The 22,729-nt window shown below is 42.6% G+C and overlaps 1 protein-coding gene across 2 annotated transcripts in view; it reads right to left on the reverse strand.

Annotated features, from left to right (window-relative positions):
- GAD1 (glutamate decarboxylase 1) overlaps window positions 1-22,729 on the reverse strand; it is a 41,243-nt gene that overhangs the window by 13,452 nt on the left and 5,062 nt on the right. Inside the window, exons 3-9 of one of the 2 annotated variants that reach the window (XM_003405794.3) lie at window positions 17,636-17,794; window positions 14,732-14,974; window positions 10,273-10,363; window positions 3,034-3,146; window positions 1,752-1,867; window positions 1,588-1,667; window positions 1,309-1,363 (exon numbers count right to left, since the gene is read on the reverse strand). In XM_003405794.3, the coding sequence (XP_003405842.2) occupies window positions 1,309-1,363; window positions 1,588-1,667; window positions 1,752-1,867; window positions 3,034-3,146; window positions 10,273-10,363; window positions 14,732-14,974; window positions 17,636-17,794 (857 nt within the window). Of the gene's footprint in view, window positions 1-1,308; window positions 1,364-1,587; window positions 1,668-1,751; window positions 1,868-3,033; window positions 3,147-4,551; window positions 4,589-10,272; window positions 10,364-14,731; window positions 14,975-17,635; window positions 17,795-22,729 lie in introns of those variants that run through there. The other variant, XM_003405795.3, reaches the window with a different exon arrangement.

Genomic DNA, 22,729 nt, shown 5'->3' on the forward strand with positions numbered 1-22,729 from the left:
TGACAGTGACTTGTGGATACATCTGTTCTATGACACTTCTTTTTTTTAATTATTTTATTTTTTTAAAATAGTTTTTATTGTGCTTTAAGTGAAAGTTTACAAATCAAGTCAGTCTGTCACACAAAAACCCACATACACCTTGCTACATACTCCCAATTACTCTCCTCTGAATGAGACAGCCCGCTCTCTCCCTCCACTCTCTCTTTTTGTGTTCATTTCGCCAGCTTCTAACCCCCTCCACCTTCTCATCTCCCCTCCAGGCAGGAGATGCCAACATAGTCTCAAGTGTCCACCTGATCCAAGAAGCTCACTCCTCACCAGCATCCCTCTCCAACCCATTGTCCAGTCCAAACCATGTCTGAAGAGTTGGCTTCAGGAATGGTTCCTTTCCTGGGCCAACAGAAGATCTGGGGGCCATGACCACTGGGGTCCTTCTAGTCTCAGTCAGACCATTAAGTCTGGTCTTTTTTTGAGAATTTGGGGTCTGCACCCCACTGCTCTCCTGCTCCCTCAGGGGTTCTCTGTTGTGTTCCCTGTCAGGGCAGTCATCAGTTGTAGCTGGGCACCATCTAGTTCTTCTGGCCTCAGGATGATGTAGTCGCTGGTTCATGTGCCCCTTTCTGTCTCTTGGGCTCATAATCACCTTGTGTCCTTGGTGTTCTTCATTCTCCTTTGATCCAGGTGGGTTGAGACCAAATGATGCATTTTAGATGGCTGCTTGCTAGCGTTTAAGACCCCAGACACCGCTCTTCAAAGTGGGATGCAGAATGTTTTCTTAATAGATTTTATTATGCCAATTGACTTAGATGTCCCCTGAAACCATGGTCCCCAGACCCCTGCCCCTGCTAGGCTGGCCTTCGAAGCATTCAGTTTAATAGAATTTGTTAAGGCTGGATTTGCTAAATATCATGACCACCTGCCAGGCCATGGGAGATCTTTGCTAAACAGAATCCTAAGCTAAAATGGTATTTGTTAAAAGAAAGTGAAAAGCTCAATTAAGCTGTATCTTCAAGATGCTCAGGTAGATGATTTATTTAAGAACATCAGATTAATCCTTTAGCACAATGAAGATAGGACGAATGGCTTAATGACTGAATTTTTCATTTAAAAAAAAAAATTGATATTGTGGAACACAGATTTAAAGCCAAAGCATCTCACAAGCTAGAACTAAGAAAATATCTGAGAACAGAATTTTAGAAACACAATAAGATTATCTCTTATATTATCCAAGGCTTTTATTGTCCTGGGCAGAAAGTATTTTTAAAATTCTGCATTCACCAGAGTTTAGATGTACCATAAATTACATACCTTTTGCTTGGCTTCAATAATTTTTGCTTCTAAATCAGTTGGAATTATCTTCCCCCTGTAATCATTGAAAAAGGAGAGAAATCAAAATGAAGAATCAATGAGATTGCACATGAAAAAAACTTCATCAGCAGCAAAAAAGTAATTTAATCCGATATTTTCAACAGACCATTAGCAGCTTGGCACACTGTACTGAGCCAGTCCTTAAGCACAATAAAACAAATTTAACAGATGAACACATTTAATATATCAAGAGCCTAATATTCACTCTCCCCTGCCTACCTTTCATTGCACTTTATCAAAATCACATTGTCCATTCCAAAGCCAAGCGCAGACCCAGCCTTCTTTATGGAATAGTGACTCTGCAATAAACAGAGGCTTGAGGTTGGAAGTTAGATAATCCCTTGGAAAAAAATACAGTTCATGTGTGGGAGCCCCCAACTCACGTGTTCTGAGGTGAAAAGGACTAGTTTGGGCACAGCAGCCATACCCTTTGTCTTGATTTCCGGGAAGTACTTGTAGCGAGCAGCCATGATGCTGTACATGTTGGATATGGCTCCTCCTAGTGGCAAGCAGACAAACACATTGGGAGGCATTGTGGTTCTTTCGTTATTCTTTCTAAAAACAAAAGGCTGAGCCTGAAACTCAAGAAACAAGGGAGGTCAGGAAGGGAAAGGATACTATCCTGATAGGTTTTGCTGGCTGCTCTATTGCTGGAGCTTTCCTCTGGACCGTTTGCCCTGGGAAAACTAGTAGTAACATTCATTATCAATAGCATCTAGGCAATTTGGCTGGAGGTGATTCAGGTATTCCAGTGCCCCTCCCGCCTGAAGCCTAGACAGAAATATAAGATGTAGCAGTGGCAGTGGCTGCAAAAAGATGGGTGAGTAACAATCTTTGTGCTTCCACTTTCTGCTCCATCTATTTACTGAACAAAGATGAATCTGTTCCTTGAGTCAGAGAGACAGTGAAAGAGAGAGTAATAGAGCCTACAGAAGGAAAAGATGACATTGCTTTGTTACCTGCCTAGGTGCTCTCCTCCAAGAGCAGCCCAACTGAGTTACTGAGACATTTAGGAGAGTTCTAAGTTTATCAAAATAAAAACAAACTTGCGTTTACCTAAATGAAGGCAAAAAGAGAACTGAAGTAACTATCTCAATATGTCTGGCCAACCGGCACTAGTCACTTTTGCATCCATTACCTGATTATTAAACAGACAAATCAATGGTCTGCTTAAATTGCCTGGAAAATTGCAATTCTTATTTCTTCTCTTTGTACACACTTACACTGTCCTTGACGCCATAGATAGCCTTCCCTACCTCCAAGAATATCTGCCCTTGTTTTAAAGATTCTCTTTGTGTCTACAAGGGACTAGAGATTCAAAGTAGATATACTATTTTTGCTGAGATGTATCAGTCAACTGATCATCCTGATTCACTGATCCCCAGCTTAGCAAAACTGCTTTTGATAGAACAGAGTTGTTTAGCATGGTTCAAACACAGCCTTTCTCAGTTTGAACAGGGTTAGGCACAGCCTTTGTTAGCGAGTACACATAGAATGTAGCATTCTTGCTAGTCTTCATCCTGACAAAGACAGGAAGGCAGGAGAATCAAAAGAAATTTTTTTCAAGGTCATTATTCTTCTACAAACCCATTCTGTGTTTAATGTTTTCAAGGATCCCAAGAATCCATATTTGAGAGCATTAGGGGGAAGCAAAGAGAAACGTACCAGGAGAAAATATTCCATCACCATCTTTATTTGTCCATCCGACTATCTCTCTCATCTTCTTAAGCGTTATTTGCTCCATGAGGACAAACACTGGTGCAATTTCATATGTAAACCTGGAAAGGTGGTGAAAAAAAGGATGAAAATAAAGAAGACAAATTACTTATTTTGGGTACACAGATGATTAGTTTAGTACTTGTACCTGAGCTTTAAAAAAAATATGTTCAAAACCACTAAAACAATTTATTCCCTGAAAATACATTAAGTCACCAATCATAAAATATAAGAAACCAGCCTGGGTTACCAAGAGAGGTGGTAAAAGTCCCTGCTCTGTGATTCTTCAGCAACAAAATGCGTTCTTATCTGAATGGGATGGCTTGGGTGTGGTCCTCCCAGAAAAACAGAATGAAAGACAATGACTTTTCTGGGCCCCTTTTACATGTAAGATTGCAGCATGATGCAAGTATCAATAGGAAAATGTATTCTAAATTCTACATAAAATTGGATGGCAACTTTTTTTTTCTTTTACTGACTACCAATTTCACACTTGTAGAATCTACAAACCCAGAGCCAAAGTCTACCTTTTAAAAATAATGCAAATATCTGAAAGCTAACTGAGAAGATACTTGGAAAAACTGACCCAGGATTTAAAGAGCTCAATATAATTATCTACATGGTTTTTATACTGACCATTCCCAAGGAAAACTATGTTTCTATAACTCTCTGAAGTCAATATCTGTCAAGAATAATTATAATTGATGATTTCCTAATTACCAATTATAAATAACAAGAAGATAGTCAACTGGCATACACAGCTAACTATGGGCATCAGATATCCTGGTAGGTTACTTTTGTCTTCTAACCAAATGATTTAAAAAGTAGCAAGCCATGCTCTTCTAAAAGTAATTCAAAACCTAGGCACAGTCTGGAAGCCTAGTCATTGAAACAAGAATGTGGCACCAAGCATAGGGCCTGAGAGAAATCAAGGAAGGTCCATCCACAGAAAATTAAGCCAGAAAACAAAAAATCTATTTATTAAGCTCTGAGGCTCTTTGTCTTTCTTCTTTTGCTTGGCCTGTGGCTGGGCTCAGACCTTCCTTGCTGAAGAAGGATGCCTAGATTGACTCAGCCAAGTGATATGGGGGGACTTTATCGTTGGTTATAATGTTTGGGCTGAATGCCAGTGCTGAGCACTAATGGGAATTCTTGTTGGCTTAGTGATTTAGAAAAGCTATTTGCAAGGATGAGATAACGATTGTTGTATATAAGACACAGGTGAAGCTACTAATTTTTAATCATGGAGAAAAAGCAATTAATCACATGGTTGCAGAAAAGGACAAAAAGGTTCTGGAGGATCCTCAGGGTTTATCTGTTCATAGAAGAATTTTGTTTCCAAAAGAGTATGTCCACTTTCCTTGGAAGACCCCTGGAAATTTAGAAGGAAGACCCCTGGAAATCATGTGTTCAATTACCATCACCTCTGGAGGTCACAATCATGCTTTGGTTCTGCTCTGAGCCCCATCACCGTAGCAACCAACACTCCCTCATGTCTGATGGCCTGATAAAGGAAGAAGAAGAGAAGGATTCCTGGTTTAGCCTATGCCGCTGAGTGGACCAAGAGGCAAACTCATGATGTGCTTCTAACCATACTTGAACAAATGTTTCATCAATGGTTCCACCTGACTTTCGGAAAACATGTTCTAATGGCAAAAAATGTTTGCATGCTGAGGTACTGGCAGCAGTATGTGTGCTAGGATCTCAAAATACAAAATAAGAAGGTTCTCTGGAGTTGTCATGGAGGTAAGACAAGGGTAAAATGGAGTCATACACCATAATATCAGGGCCTTATCAAGGACTGGATGAAAGTTGAACTTGAAGTCAGTGTTAGATGGCCAGGCAGGAATCATATAGGAAAAGGATAAGGGATGGGACTGAAGGCAAGGGATTGTCCCAGCTCTGTGCTTCACGATTTGAATAATTTTAGGCCCCAGTTTTGCATGAATTAGTCTTCTTACCTAAGTACTAGGAGCATGGCCATGACTCTCAGGACTAGGAGAAAGACTTTAGAGAGTTAGATCATGAGACTATCTTATCTATTTCCACTTCTTTATCTATGCAGGTACTCAATTCCTAAACCTTCCTTTCAGTTCTGTTCAACAAATACTTATTGAATTACTGCTCTCTGCCAGGTGACATCTTAAGTACCAAGGAGACAAAGATGTATAATTACCGCACCTTTCACAACTTTGAGGAGGGAGCTTGCTAGGATGAATCCAGTATCTGCTTCTTGGCCTTAACTGCTAGGGCTTCAAACCAGTTCATTCCTGTTCAAACCTCTGCTGAGAATTTGCATTTCTGCTCCAGATATACTGAATCAGAATCTACATTTTAACAAGATCCCCAGGTGATTCTTATATATGATAAATCTTGAGAACCGCTGTTCTACTAGTGGGGCTGGTGGTGCAGTGGTTAAGAGCTTAGCTGCTAACCAAAGAGCTGACTCTTCAAATCCACCAGCCGCTCCTTGGAAACCCTGTGGGGCAGTTCTACTCTGTCCTATAGAGTTACTATGAATCAGAATCAACTCGAGAGCACCTAACAACAATACAACAGTGGTTCTCAGAACTGGTCCCTAACAAGGAACTTGTTTGAAATGCAGATTCTCAGCAGGGGTTCCAACCTGAATGAACCGGTTTGAGGCCCTGGCTGCATACTGTTAGGCAGTCCCTGCCTGGGCCTAAAGACTAGTTATCTCACAGCTAACATTGGCTTATCCTGACTCATGGTCTTAGTCCTGACATTGTCTCCTGGAAGCTGGTAGATTGATCCATGACTATTGCTCCTAAACCAGGCCTGACAAATGGGATGTTCCTGAAACTTCCTCTGGCCCTGCCTTGCCATGCTGGGCTGTGTTTACAATCAGGGAGTCTGCCTGCCCCTAAAACTCATAGAGGGCCTTGAAGATCTCCCAGAGCAGTGGTTCTTAATTTTATTGGGGTCACAATAGAATCATAGGAAAGCTATGATCTGTCTTTCCAGGAAGAAAATGAGAATATGCACATCATTTTATATATAATTGCACGAGGTTCTCCTCTTACAATCTGGTCCCCATATTGGGAACCCTTTTCCTACATGACAGATGAAAGCAGATGAAGTCAAGAGGTCAGAGGTCAAATATAGATGCATAAGAGGTTGGTTGGATGCCAAAATCAGAATACAAGATTACATTTCAGAATCAGAGAACAGGAAACTAAACTTGCAAAAAGCTCTGCATTGAAGTGTAAGAACATGGGATTGGAAGTAAGGATTTAAAACAGTAGGATGGTGACATCCACGGAGTGACACAAAAGGAGAGTTCTGAGCCCTTCTATATTCTGAACAGGGCAGTGAGTCAGCCCTTTTTTAGTGGTTCAACTCACCTTCACAGTGGCGTTCACTCAGAACTAAGGCAAATTATTGTCAGGAAGCTGTGGTTCTCCTGTAGCATAGTTGCTGGTTGCTACCCAATACCAACTTTCCCTTCCTTCTAACAGCAGACTCAAATTTTATTTAGGGCTGTAATTTACCCTGATCAAAGAGTACATTTTTATAGCCTCCCTATGTGGCCACAGGACTAAGTTGTGGCTAAAAAGATATTATGGGAAATGTGTGGAACTTCTGAGAAGGCTTCTCAGAAAGAAGGAGTGTGTCTTCTTTTTGCTTTTCCTTTCTTGCTTGGTTCCTTCCTGTCTGCCTCCCTCCCTCCTTCCTGAGTTCTGGAACAGATACATAATGGCTAGAACTTCAGCAACCAGCATGGACCATGAGGAGACTTTGAGGATGAGAACGACATAGTACAATATGGGTAAGAAAGGCATGAAGAACCTGGATTCTTGGTGACTGGCAAACTGGGAATTCCTTTAAGGAGACAAAGAAATAATCTATGTTATTTTGATACTTCTCTTTGACTTCCTCTTTACAGATGCTGGCAGGCAGTCTAGCCTTACCCTAAAGGATAGCACACCTGAGGACAACTTAGTGGGTGCCCCCTGGTGTCCAGGGATGATAAGAGATAGAATGGAAAGAGTCTGGAACTGAAGGGAAGGGGCCTTGAATAGCTATGGTGACCTGTAGCGTGGCTATTTTTCCTGGGTGCATCACTGTAGCTTGTATACACTAGGCATTTAAGACTGCAGTCATTTTTGTCTTCAGAACAACTCTGCAGTATGGGTATGATTACCCCTCATTTTCCTGATGAAGAAGCTGCAGTCCAGAGAAATTCAGTGATTTAAGATATCACAGTATGTTTCAGAGTCAGAATTCTAAGTTCTTTATGTCACAGTCACTTTTCTATGACAAATGAGAACTGCTTACTTCAAGTTCCTCTCTAACAACCTGCCTAGAGTATAATATGACTGATATCTCCCATAGAAAAATTTTCCTGTGTAATTTCTGCAAAAATAAAGCACTAGATGCTTGAAATCACAACCTCATCACACGAGAGCCATGACAGATCTTACCAATATGATTACGTATTGTTATCAGGTGTCTGAGGGCAGGCTGTTCTTACAGCTGGACATTGCTCAGCCTGCACAATTGTGCTTGGTAGCCCTGTTTTGAAAGAAAATTTCTGTACACACCATGGACAACTACACACTTGTGAAGTTTTCCTTGGATCTTCACTGGGCCCTTGCTTGGAAGAGTATATCTCAAATCTGTAAGCACAGGCAGGCATAAAAGCAATAACATAAATGCCCTTTCTATTCTAACAGTCTAACCTTAACATTCGTCACTTCGTTTTGGATATTAGTTCTTTTTGAAACACTATACTAGGAATATAGTTATTATGCTGTAATACCAGTGCCACCAAAATTCAATGATAGCGGCGGCCCCAAAATGAGTATATCACTAATTAAATCCTCTGTCAAAGGTTCTTTTCTCATTCTTTCCTAGGTTTCTTGTGAACACTGTTTCCAGTTGGAGAAGTAAATGTCACACGGGAGCAAACTTCTACATAAGCTCCTGACAGTGCTGCCACGTTTCATGATCTTCCAGGAGATCTGGCTTAGAACAATTTCTAGATAATAGTTATTACTTCTTCAGACAATGGCTTATCTCTGGAATTGACAGAAACTATTTCACTATTTTAAATAACCTTCTCTATCGATCTGTTGGAATCGGATGATATTTTATAAATATCCACTGTTCAGTACAGCTGCAGGTACTATGTGCCATTTAGTTGGAGTGGCCTTGACCTCAGATGGCTGGGACATATTTTAGTGTTTCATGGCTCAGCTGAGGCAAGAGAAGAGTAAGAGACTTTGATTTTATGGACACATACAAAAGGGAAAATTTGTGGGACCTTTCTGGTTGAACAAAAGTCTTTTAGGAGGGTATTGGGTCATAAATGTTTCAAAGGGGTGAGTTCCTTTTATTTACTTTGAGATTGGCTATATATATTAGGAAATAGCTTCGAAGAGGTCCACAGAATACACACTTACAGGCAATGGGTGAATTCTGTGCCTGTGCTAACATGGGTACTTGGGCCTTAATGTATATATACTTTTTACTCTGTTTTTCTCATCTATTTTCTAAGTGGTTGAGTTAAAAAAAAAAAACAAAAAACACTTTCTAATTAAAATTGCTTCTTAGTGTTAGATGCTATAATTAAGCATTAGCATTTTTTTCCTCAAGTTAGAATTAGTGTATTATGATGTCTGTGCTTGCTGACAACATTTTAATCTTACAAATCTTAATACTGTAAAGACCACAAAGGAGTGCTTTTTGTTTGAGGAGACCAAAAAAGCAATTGTATCTTTGACCTGAAATTCTCTCTGACTTTGGGAGGCTCAGTGATCCAACATGGACACTCCGTGAAGTTAACCATGACTTAAAGCAGGGAGGCATGAAAACCATTTTCATCTTTCAATCGATTTAATCTTTTATGCCTTTTAGCACTAGAGGCTTTACTTGTCACATTTGCTTTTCAGAATTTGCCATTGTTGTTTTAAATCATCAAACAAAGCAGGGATCCTTAATTAACAGAAACTGTTCTGAATGTGGGTAAGCATTTAGAGACACCACACTAAAGAGTTTTCGAACACACACAAATCAATACATAACTTTAAAATATCCTTTAGGTTTTGTGGCTGGGAGGAGTTTGTTCCAGAAATATAAAATACTTATAAAGTTATTAACTTGCATTCTCTAGTGATGTCAAATAGAATTTCTCATTTTAAATAATACAACACTTTCACCTAAATTCACTTTTCTGAATCTATTATATCATAAACTTAAAAAGCAGGTAGGCATTTTCTGACTATTTCCAAAGCAACTATTGTTGTTGTTACTACTATGGAGTCCACTTCCAACTCACGGTGATCCCATGCATGGCAGAATCGGACCATTGCGATCCGTAGGGTTTTCACTGGCTGACTTGTGGAAGTAGATCACCAGGCCTTTTCTCTTGGTTTGTCTTAGTCTAGAAGCTCCGCTGAAACTTGTTCAGCATCAGAGCAGCGCACAAGCCTCCACTGACAGGTGAGCGGTGGCTGCACAGGAGGTGTATTAGCTGGAAATGGAATCCCAGGTCTCCCACGTGGAAACTGAGAAGTCACCGTTGAACTACTGCGGCCCTCTGCACAGTGGCTAAAACCCAGGTAATACTTGCACCCCTCAGGGGCTTAGAGTCGATTTCATATAAATTTACAAAAACTTAGAAACAAAGGCTTTGACTACACAAACGAGTATGGGAAAAAAACGTCAAATTCAGAAAAACAGTTATTTTGAAAGGGATATATAATGTACCAGCTGAATTTTATTGCAGAAATTTTAGTTAAGCAATAGCTTGATTTGGTCAAATTGGTTTATAGCTTTCTGGCAGCTTTAGTTATGGAGGAAATATGACCTAAATAATAAAAATCAATATACTTGGATGGGAAAATGAACCAAGATCACATCCCAAAACATTAACTCTTTAGACACACCATTAAGAGACATGGAATTTTTTAACATGAAATTTCACACTTAATTCTGAAAGCTAGAGCTATCATTTCTTATAACCACGCTATTATTAAGTCGCGTTATTCAGTTCAAAAAGTGTTGAGCATCTACTCTTAAACCAGAACTGTGATAAACCTAAAAGATTTTAAGAGAAAAAAATGACCAGGGGAACTTTAATAAAATTATTACAAAACCATTGGTATTGGACTTGTAAAGCAATGAGCGACAGCCATACATCATGGATGCTTACATGAGACTTACATATTGGTATTGGCAGTGGATGTCAGCCATTCGCCCGCTAAGCCAATGATATCCAATCCAGTGGAGAGCTGGTTGAAAAAGCGAGGATGACCTAGAGAGGTAAATAACAGGCAAGCATCAAAAGAAAACCTTGATTTTCAAGCTACCTTCAAAACAAAAGGTCTGCCCCACTGAGCCACATTTATGGGTCCTCCATCTCAATGATGTGTCTGGTACAGGGGCCCCAGGATCTTTGAGAAGGAAGGCAGGTTAACCCACTCTACACCAACCCCTAGCATTAATGATAGCCCCTGAACCTGTATGTTTCTAAAGCATAAAGATTTTTAAACATCTAATATCATAAAACTAATCATGCTTTCCAGTATCTTATTTGGTGATTTCCAGATGAACTCCCCTTTTATACTTATTTTAATTACAAATCAGAATGTGATGGTCCTGCTTTTCCCCATAAAACTGGTTTCAGTCTTTCATTTAACATCCCAAGGACAATCCCCAAATCAAATTTTTGCTGATGAAGAAGAAGCTGCGGGCCTCAGAGAGGGTTTGTGTATTTGTGGACCGAACCAAGTCTGGGGACAGTGCCAGCTTTGATGCTGAGGCTGTGGACATGGCATCATTCCCTGGGTCTCTGTGTTAGTCCAGTCAAATACGACATCGAGTCTGGGTATGTTTTCCCCACATATAGTCAGCTGAGTGTTAAACTAATTTATTGTTGAGATGACCTGGAATCTCCTCTGTGAAACAGGGGCAGACACCACCTTCTTCACTCACTGAGTTGTTGGTGAAATAATTGTTATTACTATATAACTCTAAAGCCTTTTGTGACCCATAGAATAAAAAGGCTTTGCTCTCAGAAAATTCAGGATTGTTGCTAAGTTTTGGCCAACTTGGCATTCACTGGAAAACTCAACTCCACATCAGCAGGCTTGGCTCAGCTGTCATGAAGGAGTCAACACAATAAATTATCTAGAGGCATGTGACAGAGAACTGGTGTTAGAAAGATATGCTGACTGCTGTGTTTCCGGTGGAAATTGCCTCTGTCTCTGAAATAACTCCCTCTCTGAGGATGTCTCTTCTTTCCTAGATGTGATGGGGACCCGTTCAAAACATCTGGACTACTTATGACTCATATCAGAATACACCAATCTCTACATCTCAAGAGTTCTCAAAAATGAATAATAAATTTTATGTTTAAATAATGAAGGATAATCAGTAAACATAAGTATGGGCCCAGACTGCAGAGATTCATGTGCAATAAATAGTTCAAACTAGCATATTTCACTCTACTTTGGTCAGTACCAACAGAACCTATGAGATCTCCTGCAGCATAACTAATTTTGTTGAAATCCATTAAAATTTCTGTGTGATCTACCCATTTTAAAACTCAACAACAAACATTTGATTTTAAGACAGAACTGCACCATAAATAAATGCAGTCACACGACTTGCTAATGTATCCAAACTATATAGCATAGCAGAGACAAAAGATGAACAAAGACGGACAGACAGACACAAATGCCCACAAATCAAGACGAAACCATTGTCTCTTTCTCTGCTAAAATGTAAGAGACACAAAGTCCACAAAAACCTTACTTTTAGCTTACGGTAGGTACTACCTTATATCCCCAAAATCTTATATCAGAATTTCTATCAAGTAAAAAAATGACCTAGTTTAAATTTTAATTTCAACTCTCTATATTCAATAAGGAAACCCTGGTGGCGTAGTGGTTAAGTGGTACGGTTGCTAACCAAAAGGTCGGCAGTTCAAATCCACCAGGTGCTCCTTGGAAACTCTATGGGGCAGTTCTACTCTGTCCTTTAGGAGCGCTGTGAGTTGGAATTGACTCGACGGCAACGGGTTTGGTTTGGTTTTTGGTTTATATTCAGTGAAAATAACAGATGATAGAAGTGGTAGTTGAGCAGCGACATGGCTTAAAGTCAGGTAGGGGTAGAAAGAAGGAGTGCTTTTTATAAAAATAAACTTTTTTGACAAATAAATTCCAAGAAAAAAAGAGATGGAGAAATCCATTAAGAGCCATATCAACCAACTGCAATGTGAGGGACTTACTTGGATTCTGATCAAATAAATTATAACAAAACAAAATATTTATCAAATCCATGAGACAGTTGGAAATTTGAACACTGAGTGAATATTTAATAATATTAAGTGTAATGTAAATTTTAGTTTTTTTAGGTGCAACAATGATACTGTGGTTGGGTTTTTTTTTTTTTAAGAGTTCTTGTGCAGAAAGGGCCACATAAACCGGAGACTCTATCAGCCTGAGACCAGAAGAACTAGATGGTGACCAGCTATAACCGATGACTGCTGTGACAGGGAACACAACAGAGAACCCCTGAGGGAGCAGGAGAGCAGTAGGATGCAGACCCCAAATTCTAGTAAAAAGACCAGACTTAATGGTCTGACTGAGACTAGAAGGATCCCAGTGGCCATGGTTAGCCCAACATAGGAACCATTCCCAAAGCCAACTCTTCAGACAGGGACTGGACTGGACAATGGGATAGAAATGATACTTGTGAAGAGTGAACTTCTTGGATCAAGTAGACATGAGACTATGTTGGCATCTCCTGTCTGGAGGAAAGATGGGAAGGCGCAGGGGGTCAGAAGCTAGCCGAATGGACAGGAAAAGAGAGAGTGGAGGCAAGGAGTGTGCTGTCTCATTAGGAGGAGAGCAATTAGGAGTATATAGCAAGGTGTGTATAAATTTTTGTATGAGAGACTGACTTGATTTGTAAACTTTCACTTAAAGCACAATTTAAAAAAAAAGAGTTCTTGTGGATGAAGATTAAGATAGATAAATAGATAGACAGATAGATAGGCAGCTAGGTAGATGCATTGATTCTCATACACTGGATTAATGAGAGTCCATGCTTTCTCTGACCATGAGACACTTTCATTTTATAGACAATGAAAAAATCAATTGTCTTTGAGTTTATTCTGACTCATGGTGACCCCATTCATGTCAGAGTAGAACTGTGCTCCATAGGGTTTTCAATAACCGATTTTTCAGAAGTAGATCACCAGGCATTTCATCTGAGGCCTCTATGGGTGGGCTTGAACCTCCAACCTTTCGGTTAGCACCTGAGCTTGTTAACCATTTGCACCACCCAGGGGCTCCAGTAATGTAGACAATATGAGATGCTATGATGAAAAATTCATATATTTTTCTTCGAAGGACAACATTCTGGGTTTAATGATAAAAGTGTGTGGTCTCCATCTCTCTGCAAAAGTGTATGCAAAGAGAACTCACAAAATAAAAAACACTCGACCAAAGCAAGTCAAGCTAAAACATACATGGGAATTCTGACTCTTCTACCCAGCTAAATAACACTATTTGATCTCCAGCAGGAATAAGGAAGCCATCAGATGAAGCTGAGATGTAACTAAATTAATGAGAGTGCTTTTCATTAAAAACCAAACAACACAGACGTTGTACATACAATTGAGTTTTATCCATCCAAGCTGTTATCCAGTAAAATCACATTTATCCCAGTGGTGCTGCTACAGATCAAAGTTATTGGGATTCTTTATTTCAAAATGCCTTTTTGCCAGCCTCATTATTTCACTGCAACACTTTGTTTTTGACATCCAATAGCCTTACTCAGCTCTATCACTATCCTCCATGGTTTTTGCCTTAAATTTATCTTCAAATGACTAAGAAGATTGAGAAGAAATATAAAGGAGAGGGAGAAAGAAAGAAAGAATAGAGAGAAGGAAAAATGAGGCGGCTGCCAGCTGTGGCCTCAGGGACTCCCCTTGTGGTGGTGACTATGCCACAGACGGCCATCTCTTATAGATTCATCTGTCCAAGAGCTCAGGAAAACTAAAACGTATTTGAACTTGAGACAACTTTAAAGTAATGACTTTGGCCAGAATTGCTGGATAGAGAGGGCTCCTGTAACATGAAAAGAAGACAGTAAGGCAGTTGGAAATAGGATACGGTGATTCAGGGTGTCTAAACTTCAGGGGCTGGAATAGAATGTGAAGGAGAAGGGTGGACTTTTTGGGCTAGCCAATAGAAGGAGAGGGAAATGGGCCCAATCTGTGTCAGGGAGAGGCAAGGGTAGGATTTATCGAATGAAATAGGCATGTAAATGGAGAAGGGAAAAGGAAAAGAAGTAGGGGATGGGTTGTTCTGCTCTCTTTAGGTTGTGAACAGCCTAAAACCAAGAATGAACAACTCTATACAGAGCTTGACATGTATCTATATCTTCTTAATCTACCTTTACAATAATAAATGGTAAGGTAATAAGTTTCTGCCAGAGTCAGGGGACTTTCACCAATCATCTCTGCCCGAGGTCATTCTTGTGGTCATGGAGCACTCTGCTGCCTTCCTTGGGCAGGGCTTGTGCTTCTCCCTTAACAAGAGTTTGATATCCTCACAATCTGCATGTGGAGCGCAAGGGTGCCACTGCAGGTCCACCTGGCTCTCACCCTTACCTGTGCGGACCCCATACTTCAGGGTGTCTCTGCAGTCGACCAGAATCTGTTCCAGGGACTCAGGGTGGTCGGAGAGCTCCAAGTTGAAGCCCTCCATGCCTTCCAGCAACTGGTGTGGGTGATGAAAGTCTAGCACCTTGGTGGAGCGGTCAAATGTCTTGCGGACGTAGTTGAGCAGTATGTCCACTACCTCCAGTAGAAACTGCACAGTTTGTTCCTCCCCGTTCTTAGCTGGAAGCAGATCTGAGGGGGGAAAGCCAACAAGTGATTATTACCTGACTCATATCTGGATTTCCCTGGCCCAGAAATTCCTAAAATCAGTCATGATATCTTTATAGGTGGAATTTCATTTCAGGATATATATGTGTGTGCGCACACACACACACACACACACACTCATGGAGAGTCTGATGTACCATACTCCCAGATAAAAGCAGATATGCACTTACACAAAATTTTTGCATACAATTTCTGGGATTCACAGCCTTTGTGCTTTGAAAAGCTGTGAGCTCCCTGCCACTATAGCTGTCCATTTTGCAGGCTGATGGGCACCTATCCTGATGGAGGAGTCTTCTGTCTTGCTCCCCTGGTACAAGACATGTCTCTGTTCCTCTGGTTCAGACATCGGGCTTTTGGTTTGATGTTATCATGTGCTTGATCTGTTGATATCAGAGGGTAAAGCCTTTGTGGGTCGGGGCCGGGTTCTCCCCTGAAGAGGGTAGCCCTTTGTGGTATCCTCCGACAGGAAATTAGAACTGGAAGGTGGATCCCTGCCTCTCTCTTGACGTCATCCTTTTGGGCCTGAACTTTGGGACATCTGGAAGTGACTGAGCATCATCTGGTGTTGCAGGGGTTACAGCCTCTGCTAGGCAGAGTCATGCTGGGCAGCTAACCAGGGAGGAACGCTGTAGGTGGCCTCAGTTGCTGATGTCAGCCATAGCTCAAGAGCAGGTTATCTGGCTACAGATGGTGCTCTGTGTCCATTCCCTGGATTATCTCTGAGTTTCTAATAGTCTTGTTTAATGTTCTGGTTTGGCCTCTGTGGCCCTATGGAAAGGGGGGGGTCTACCTTTGAGCTGTTGGAGGGAGAAGGGTAAAACACCTCCCGAGACCAGTGTTGTAGGGGCCAGCAGTAATCAGTTAAAGAGCCCCCAAAGGAAAATGAATTTCAGGATAGTCCTTATTTATGAGACCCATTCACATGTCTCCCAACAGTATGGTTCTTTTTTTGGAAGGGGTTGGGGTGGGAGGAATAAATGTTATGAAGGGAACCACAGGATTTCTTATTTGTTTATATTCCTTCAGATTCAGAGATTCTATGACTCATATTTGTCCCTGCAAGTGTCTTTTTTTAAAATTTTTTTATTGCGCTTTAAGTAAAAGTTTACAAATCAAGTCAGTCTCCAACACAAGACCTTATATACACCTTGCTATAAAAAAAAAATACTCTCCTATAAAAAAAAAAAATTTTTTTTTTTTTTATGCTCTCCTAGTTGCTCTCCCTCTACTGAGACAGCACATTCCTTCTCTCCACCCTGTGTTTCCGTGTTCATTTAGCCAGCTTCTGTCCCCCTCGGCCTTCATATCCCCCCTCCAGACAGGAGCTCCCCACATAGTCTCATGTGTCTACCTGATTCATGAAGCCCACTCCTCACCAGTATCATTTTCTGTCTTATAGTCCAGTCCACTCCTTGTCTGAAGAGCTGGCTTCGGGAATGGTTCCTGTCTTGGGCTAACAAAAGGTCTGGGGACTATGACCTCTGGGGTCCCTCCAGTCTCAGTCAGACCACTAAGTCTGGTCTTTATACTAGAATTTGGGGTCTGCATCCCACTGCTCTCCTGCTCCTTCAGGGATTCTCTGTTGTGCTCCCCGTCATGGCACTCATCGGTTGTGGCTGGGCACCATCTAGTTCTTCTGGTCTCAGGTTAATGTAGTCTTTGATTTATGTGGCCCATTCTGACTCCTGGGCTCATACTTACCTTGTGTGTTTGGTGTTCTTCATTCTCCTTTGCTCGATGTGGGTTGAGACCAATTGTTGCATCTTAGATGGCCACTTGCTAGTGTTTAAGACCCCAGATGCCACTCTCCAAAATGGGATGCAGAATGTTTTCTTAATAGTTTTTATTATGCCAATTGACCTAGATGTCCCCTGAAACCATGGTCCCCAAACCCCCGCCCCTGCTACACTGGCCTTCGAAGTGTTTGGTTTATTCAGGAAACTTCTTTGCTTTTGGTATAGTCCAGTTGTGCTGACCTCTTCTGTATTGGGTGCTGTCCTTCCCTTTACCTAAATTAGTTCTTGTCTACTAATTAGTGAATGCCCCTTTTCCTCCCTCCCTCCCTCGCTCCCCCCTCTCGTAACCATCAAAGAATATTTTCTTCTCTATTTAAACTATTTCTCGAGTTCTTATAATAGTGGTCTCATACAATATTTGTCCTTTTGCAACTGACTAATTGCCAAGTGTCTTTAGAGGGGCTGTTCTAATAAGTTGACTATTTTATTGATTGCCCTCACCCAACTTCCAAAATAATGGGGGCTCGGGCAGTTGGGATGAAGGGAGTAGATTATATTCCAATTCCCAGAAAGCAGTTTCATGAAGATTCAGAGACAGTAATGACGTTTTTTGGTAAAAACCAAAAACCAAAACCCATTGCTGTCAAGTTGATTCCGACTCATAGTGACCCTACGGCCCTATAGGACAGAGTAGAACTGCCCCATAGGGTTTCCAAGGAGCATCTGGTAGATTCCAACTGCTAACCTTTTGATTAGCAGCCATAGCTCTTAACCACTATGCCACCACGGTTTCCTTTTTTTGGTAAAGGCAGTAAAATTTCAGGAAAAAGAAAGTCAAATAAGGAACCTACTGGACAGCACTAGGGCCAGGGTGAGGGAGAAGGACTACCTCGAGCAAACAGGTTGGAGAAGTCGGTCTCGGTGCGCCGGAAACGGGCATCGCGGTCACTGTTTTCACAGGAGAGCAGGTTCTTGGAGGACTGCCTCTCCTTGAAGGCGCTCACAAGTCGGCTCTTCTCTTCCAGGCTGTTGGTCCTTTGCAAGAAGCCTGTGGCACAAGAAGCTGGGTCAGAGGAAGGGTGCCGAGCTACCCTGCCTCCGAAGGTTAGCTGCTGGGTCCAAGTCGACTCTCCGAGTGGGACTGTTGTTTCTCCTGAGAAGTCTAGTGTCTGCATTTTATATATAGTGACTCTGGTATTGCTCGCCTTCAGGCGGAGAAGGGGCAGTGCCAAGTGTCATCAGTGGCACAGACCCAGTCATGCGAGAGAGAAAAACAGTCAGTGAAGCCCATTCTGCTCTCTGAACGTGACAGTGAACTCAGAATTAAGTCAATTGGACAGTTTCCACTCCAGTAGCCAGCCCCAGGATGGGGTTTTAAGGGAAGGGATGCAATCAGAGAGGATGCTGCCAGCACTGAGTTTATGGGCTGTGCAGCCAAGGGGAGGAGGGAATGATGACCAGCAGAGAGAGGATGGGGTAAGGACCAGCAGCAGGGATTAGAGAAGATGCTTTCCTCTGGCACCAGGTAATGCTCACATTTTTTTTTTTTTTTTTTTAGTTGAGTATAAGTTAAAGTTTTTGGACCTAAACCTGGAGGGCAGTTTTCCCTGTATTACCATCTCTCCTTGAGTAAAGATATTGGAGAAAGAGAGAAGAAAGCTTAAAATCTATGTGGTGACCTTTAATTCTATAATTACTTATTGAGCACCTAGTGTTGAAAAACACTGTGCTAAGCTTTTAGGATGGGGAGAGCAGATAAAGACAAATTAGACAGACACCCTACCCTCTGGTACCTTACAGTCTAGCAGATAAAACAGACATGCATATGCCTTTGATGGTGACCAAGGTTGTAATAAAGACAGAAGGTGATCGAAGAACTTGAGAGAGATAAACTCTGAAGTCCAGAGCGGGTTCTAAACTTGTAGCCCTCTGTAGCTCCAAGGGAGTGGAAATCTCTCCCGCCTGAAAAGAACACAACAAACGATACCAGCCGCAAACAGAGATGCAGGACTGAGCCAAAGGGCTGGAGAATCTGCCAACCTGGAGCATACTCCGTCCCTCCACCCCATCTATTTCCCTGGGGCTCCTGGCCTGCAAACCTGCTCCTTCCTTCAGCATCTCCTTCAATTTGGCCTCAATCTTAGCCCCAAATGCAACATACTTAAAAGAGGAAAGTTCCAAGCTTCTTGGTGACCCTCAAGCTGTCTTTGTTGATACCAAGATCCTTGGGGAGGATTACACACATCACACAAGCTTGGATGAAAGTCCCAGGAGGTGCAAGGGCAGACAAGTTAATCTAGGAAATTCAGCTTAACTTCCCCCAGACTGCAATTCAGTGGTGATGGGTGCAGGAAGGAGGGATGGAGAGGAAGGTTTCAGTGATTAGAATCTTCCCACACACAAGAGCCAATGTCTGTTTTTGGAAGGAGGAATAGGAAGGCAGAGGCACAGGCCCTTCATTGTTCCCAGCACCTTCTAAATTCAGCACTAAAGTCCTAAAGGACATCAGAGGGGAGGAAGTAAATTATAATAGACATCACACTTGGATACAAAGATGGGGGTCATATCATTTTCCTCACCTCTTCTCCCACTTTCTGAATTCCTCTTCCAAATCCCCAGAGTCCAGAACCAGGAGGCAGCAGCACTCATTTGCCAGTGAATGAAGTGGCATCCAGAGGGAGGCAGGAACATCTGGCTCCTGAGTTCTGAGACTCGTCTCCTGGGCCCGGAATAGTGAGCTGTGGAATTTGCTAGGCTGGAGAGACCAAACCCAAGCAGCCTAATGGAGGTGAGGTCCTGCCTACCTCAAGCCCCGCTCCCTAGTCTCAGTCCTCTGGTGGGGCTTCTGACTCACTTCCCTGGGAAAACCTTAATTCTCCTTTGAGCTTCAGAAACCCCTTTCCTATGGGCAGCCGCAGGAACCAGGACCTTGATTTAAGCTTTGGATATTATCCCCAAAGGAGGTGTTGACACAGGCGCCACAGAGATGTCCTGATAGGGTTGGGAAATGATAATTATCACACATCTTTAAACCTGCATTTCATTCCAGGACCACACTTCCTGCAGGGTGCTAGGAATGAATATTTTCTATAAAGCTCTAAAATTACATTACAAATAGCACAATTACTTTGCATTACAATTTGAGTTAAAAAAAAACTATTAATTTGCTCATGTAAACATTTCATGTATACCGTCATTTCTTTTATCCTGTTTTGGAAGGTATTTATTTTCTAAACTACTGGGAGCCACAAAAAAGGTAAATGACCCATGCCTCCGGGAGGTCTGGAAGGAACCAGATATTTGTCCAGGGGTGGAGAGGTGGTGGATGACCTTGGGGTCAGCACTTTGACAATTTCTGCTGGGGTCAGCACCTTGACAACTTTGACAAGGGGTAGAAGCAGGGGACCCTGAGACTGAGGCAGGCTGTTTTCTCTCTGGGTCCACATCCCAGCTGTGAAAACCTGATTTAAGCCTGTGGGTAACTAGTAACCAAGCTCAATATTGTAGAGGTAAAGAGGGAGGCAGAGGGAAGCCAAAGCTGCAGCTGTGTTTGGTCATTTTATAGCATGCTGTCCAGCTTCACGGGACAAGAGGAGGCAAGTCCTGCCATGACCCCACCTCTACGCCAAGGGGAGCTCCTGCTGCTGGTTCCTCACCCCTGCCTCCAAATGCAAAGGCCTAAAAAAAGACCTAGTGAGCAGTGGAGAGAACATGTGCCTACCTGAAGGAGGCAGCCAGCACTCAGCTGCAGCCAGCTGTTTCTATGTGGGGCTGCAAGTTGTGTGTGATAAAAGGGCCCACAGCCAAGGGGGTGGTGTGCCCTGGCACGACGCTGCATTAGCCTGCAGGAGGGGCCGATTTTATGGGCTAAGAGCACTCTGCCAGATCATGCCCACCCCCTTTTTTTCAAGAATGGCCAGAAATACAGAACATTTGAAGTCTATTTTCAAAAGCTGGCAACTAATACAAAAATGAAACACACACACACACTGTGCAGGCTAAATAAAACAGCTCAGGGGCTGAAACTGGCAGCCAGTTTGGGACCTTTGCATAGATAAGTAATGGAGGCCCAAGGACATATTGACAAGTTAGCTGAGCTCAGGGCCAGAAGTTAGGACTCCCTGTGTCTTATTCTATTTAGGTCATGCCACCATGCCTGTGGCCACCCCCGTTCTCCAAGACTCTGGGTTTCTTCTAGCTGATTATTCTCCCTGGGGGCAGTCTGCCTCTACCCTGGTACTTCCTAGCAGTCTTACTCCTTGGCTTTTAGTTGGGGGGAGAGGTAGAATACTGGATCTTAGAAGGGCACTGAGGATGCTTATGGGGGTTACCCATGACAATGAGTTTGGAGGTGGGAAGGAAGACCTTTAGTTCCTCTGTTTGTCTTAAGGTGAAAAGGTCAAACCAACCCCAGTGGTGTGGGTCAAGAGGGTACCAACCAGGCCCTTGAAGGTCTGGGAGGAGGGGAGTGGGCTGTGGATCCAGGGATAAAACCATAAATTGCACTCTGCCTTCGCTAGGTTAAAATGGATAGTCAGAGTTAGCTTAAAGTACGGAAAATAAATCCTCCTGGCTTTTTGTTTTCTTTCAGAATCAAACCTAAGGTGAAGCTTCCTAACCTGTAGCCCAATCTTTGTTGTTGTTCTTACTGATAGGTGCCATCCAGTTGGGTCCGACTTTTAGTGACCCTATGTACAATAGAATGAAACACTGCATGGTTCTGTACCATCCGCACAATCATTGCTATGTTTGAGCCCATTGTTGCAGCCACTGTGTGTCAATTCACCTCGTTGAGGGTCTTCCTCTTTTTCACTAACCCTCTACTTTACCAAGTATGATGTCCTTCTCCAGGGACTGGTCTCTCCTGATTGTTATCTTCACTTCTAAGAAGCATTATGGCTGTAATTCTTCCAAGACAGATTTGTTCATTCTTCTGGCAGTCCATGGTATATTCGATATTCTTCACCATATTCAAAGGTATCAGTTCTTTTCCAGTCCTCCTTATTCATTGTCCAGCCCTCACATGCCTCGGAGGTGACTGAAAAAACCATGGCTTGGGTCAGGCACACCTTAGTCTTTAAAATGACATCTTTGTTTTTGAACACTTTAAAGAGGTCTTTTGCAGCAGATTTGCCCAATGCAATACATTCTTTGATTTCTTGACTGCTGGCTTCCATGGGTGCTGATTGTGGATCCAAGTAAAATGAAATCCTTGACAACTTTAATATTTTGTCCCTTTATTATGATGTTGTTTATTGGTCCTGTTATGAGGATTTTTGTTTTCTTTATGTTGAGGTGTAACCCCAAGCTTTAGTGGAAGGCAATTTCCTCCAACAGACTGCCCTGCCCTCTTCTCTTGTCACATGGGTTACAACTTTCCTGAAATTAGTGTTCTAAGAGTGGAGGGAGGGAACAGAGAAGAAACTCTCTGAGATAAACCCATTGCCATTGAATGGATTCCGATTCACAGCGACCCTACAAGGACAGAGTAGAGCTGCTCCATCGGGTTTCCAAAGAGCGGCTGGTGGATTGGAACTGCCGACCTTTTGGCTAGCATCTGAACGCTTAACCACTTCGCCACCAAGGCTTCACTCTCCGAGATGGTAGCCCTGAAATGCCCAAGAGCTCTCCCCCATGACACTGACTGGCCAATCCCGGGACATCCTATTCCAGGACCCAGCGAAGCTCAAACTTTATTCTCTCAGAATATGTCGGGTGTGTCCCGGGAAGGAGTGCTCAAACCGTTTCTTCCAGCGGACCCCGGAGGGCCTGTAGCCCGGCAGCAAGACGCAGAACCCGTCCCGAGGCCAGGAGGCGGAGATGGATGAGGGCCGCCCCCTCGAGGCAAGCCTGGTACCGCACCTCTCGCCCCTCTCCTCGCAGGAGGGAAAGCAGCCCTCGCCCGGAGCTGAGCCTCCATAACAGCCGCCCCCTGCCACCCGGTCCTCAGCCGCGGCGGGCGCCCAGGGCTCAGTTCTGCTTG

Source organism: Loxodonta africana, chromosome 6 (genome assembly GCF_030014295.1).
Source record: "Loxodonta africana isolate mLoxAfr1 chromosome 6, mLoxAfr1.hap2, whole genome shotgun sequence".
NCBI lineage: Eukaryota > Metazoa > Chordata > Mammalia > Proboscidea > Elephantidae > Loxodonta > Loxodonta africana.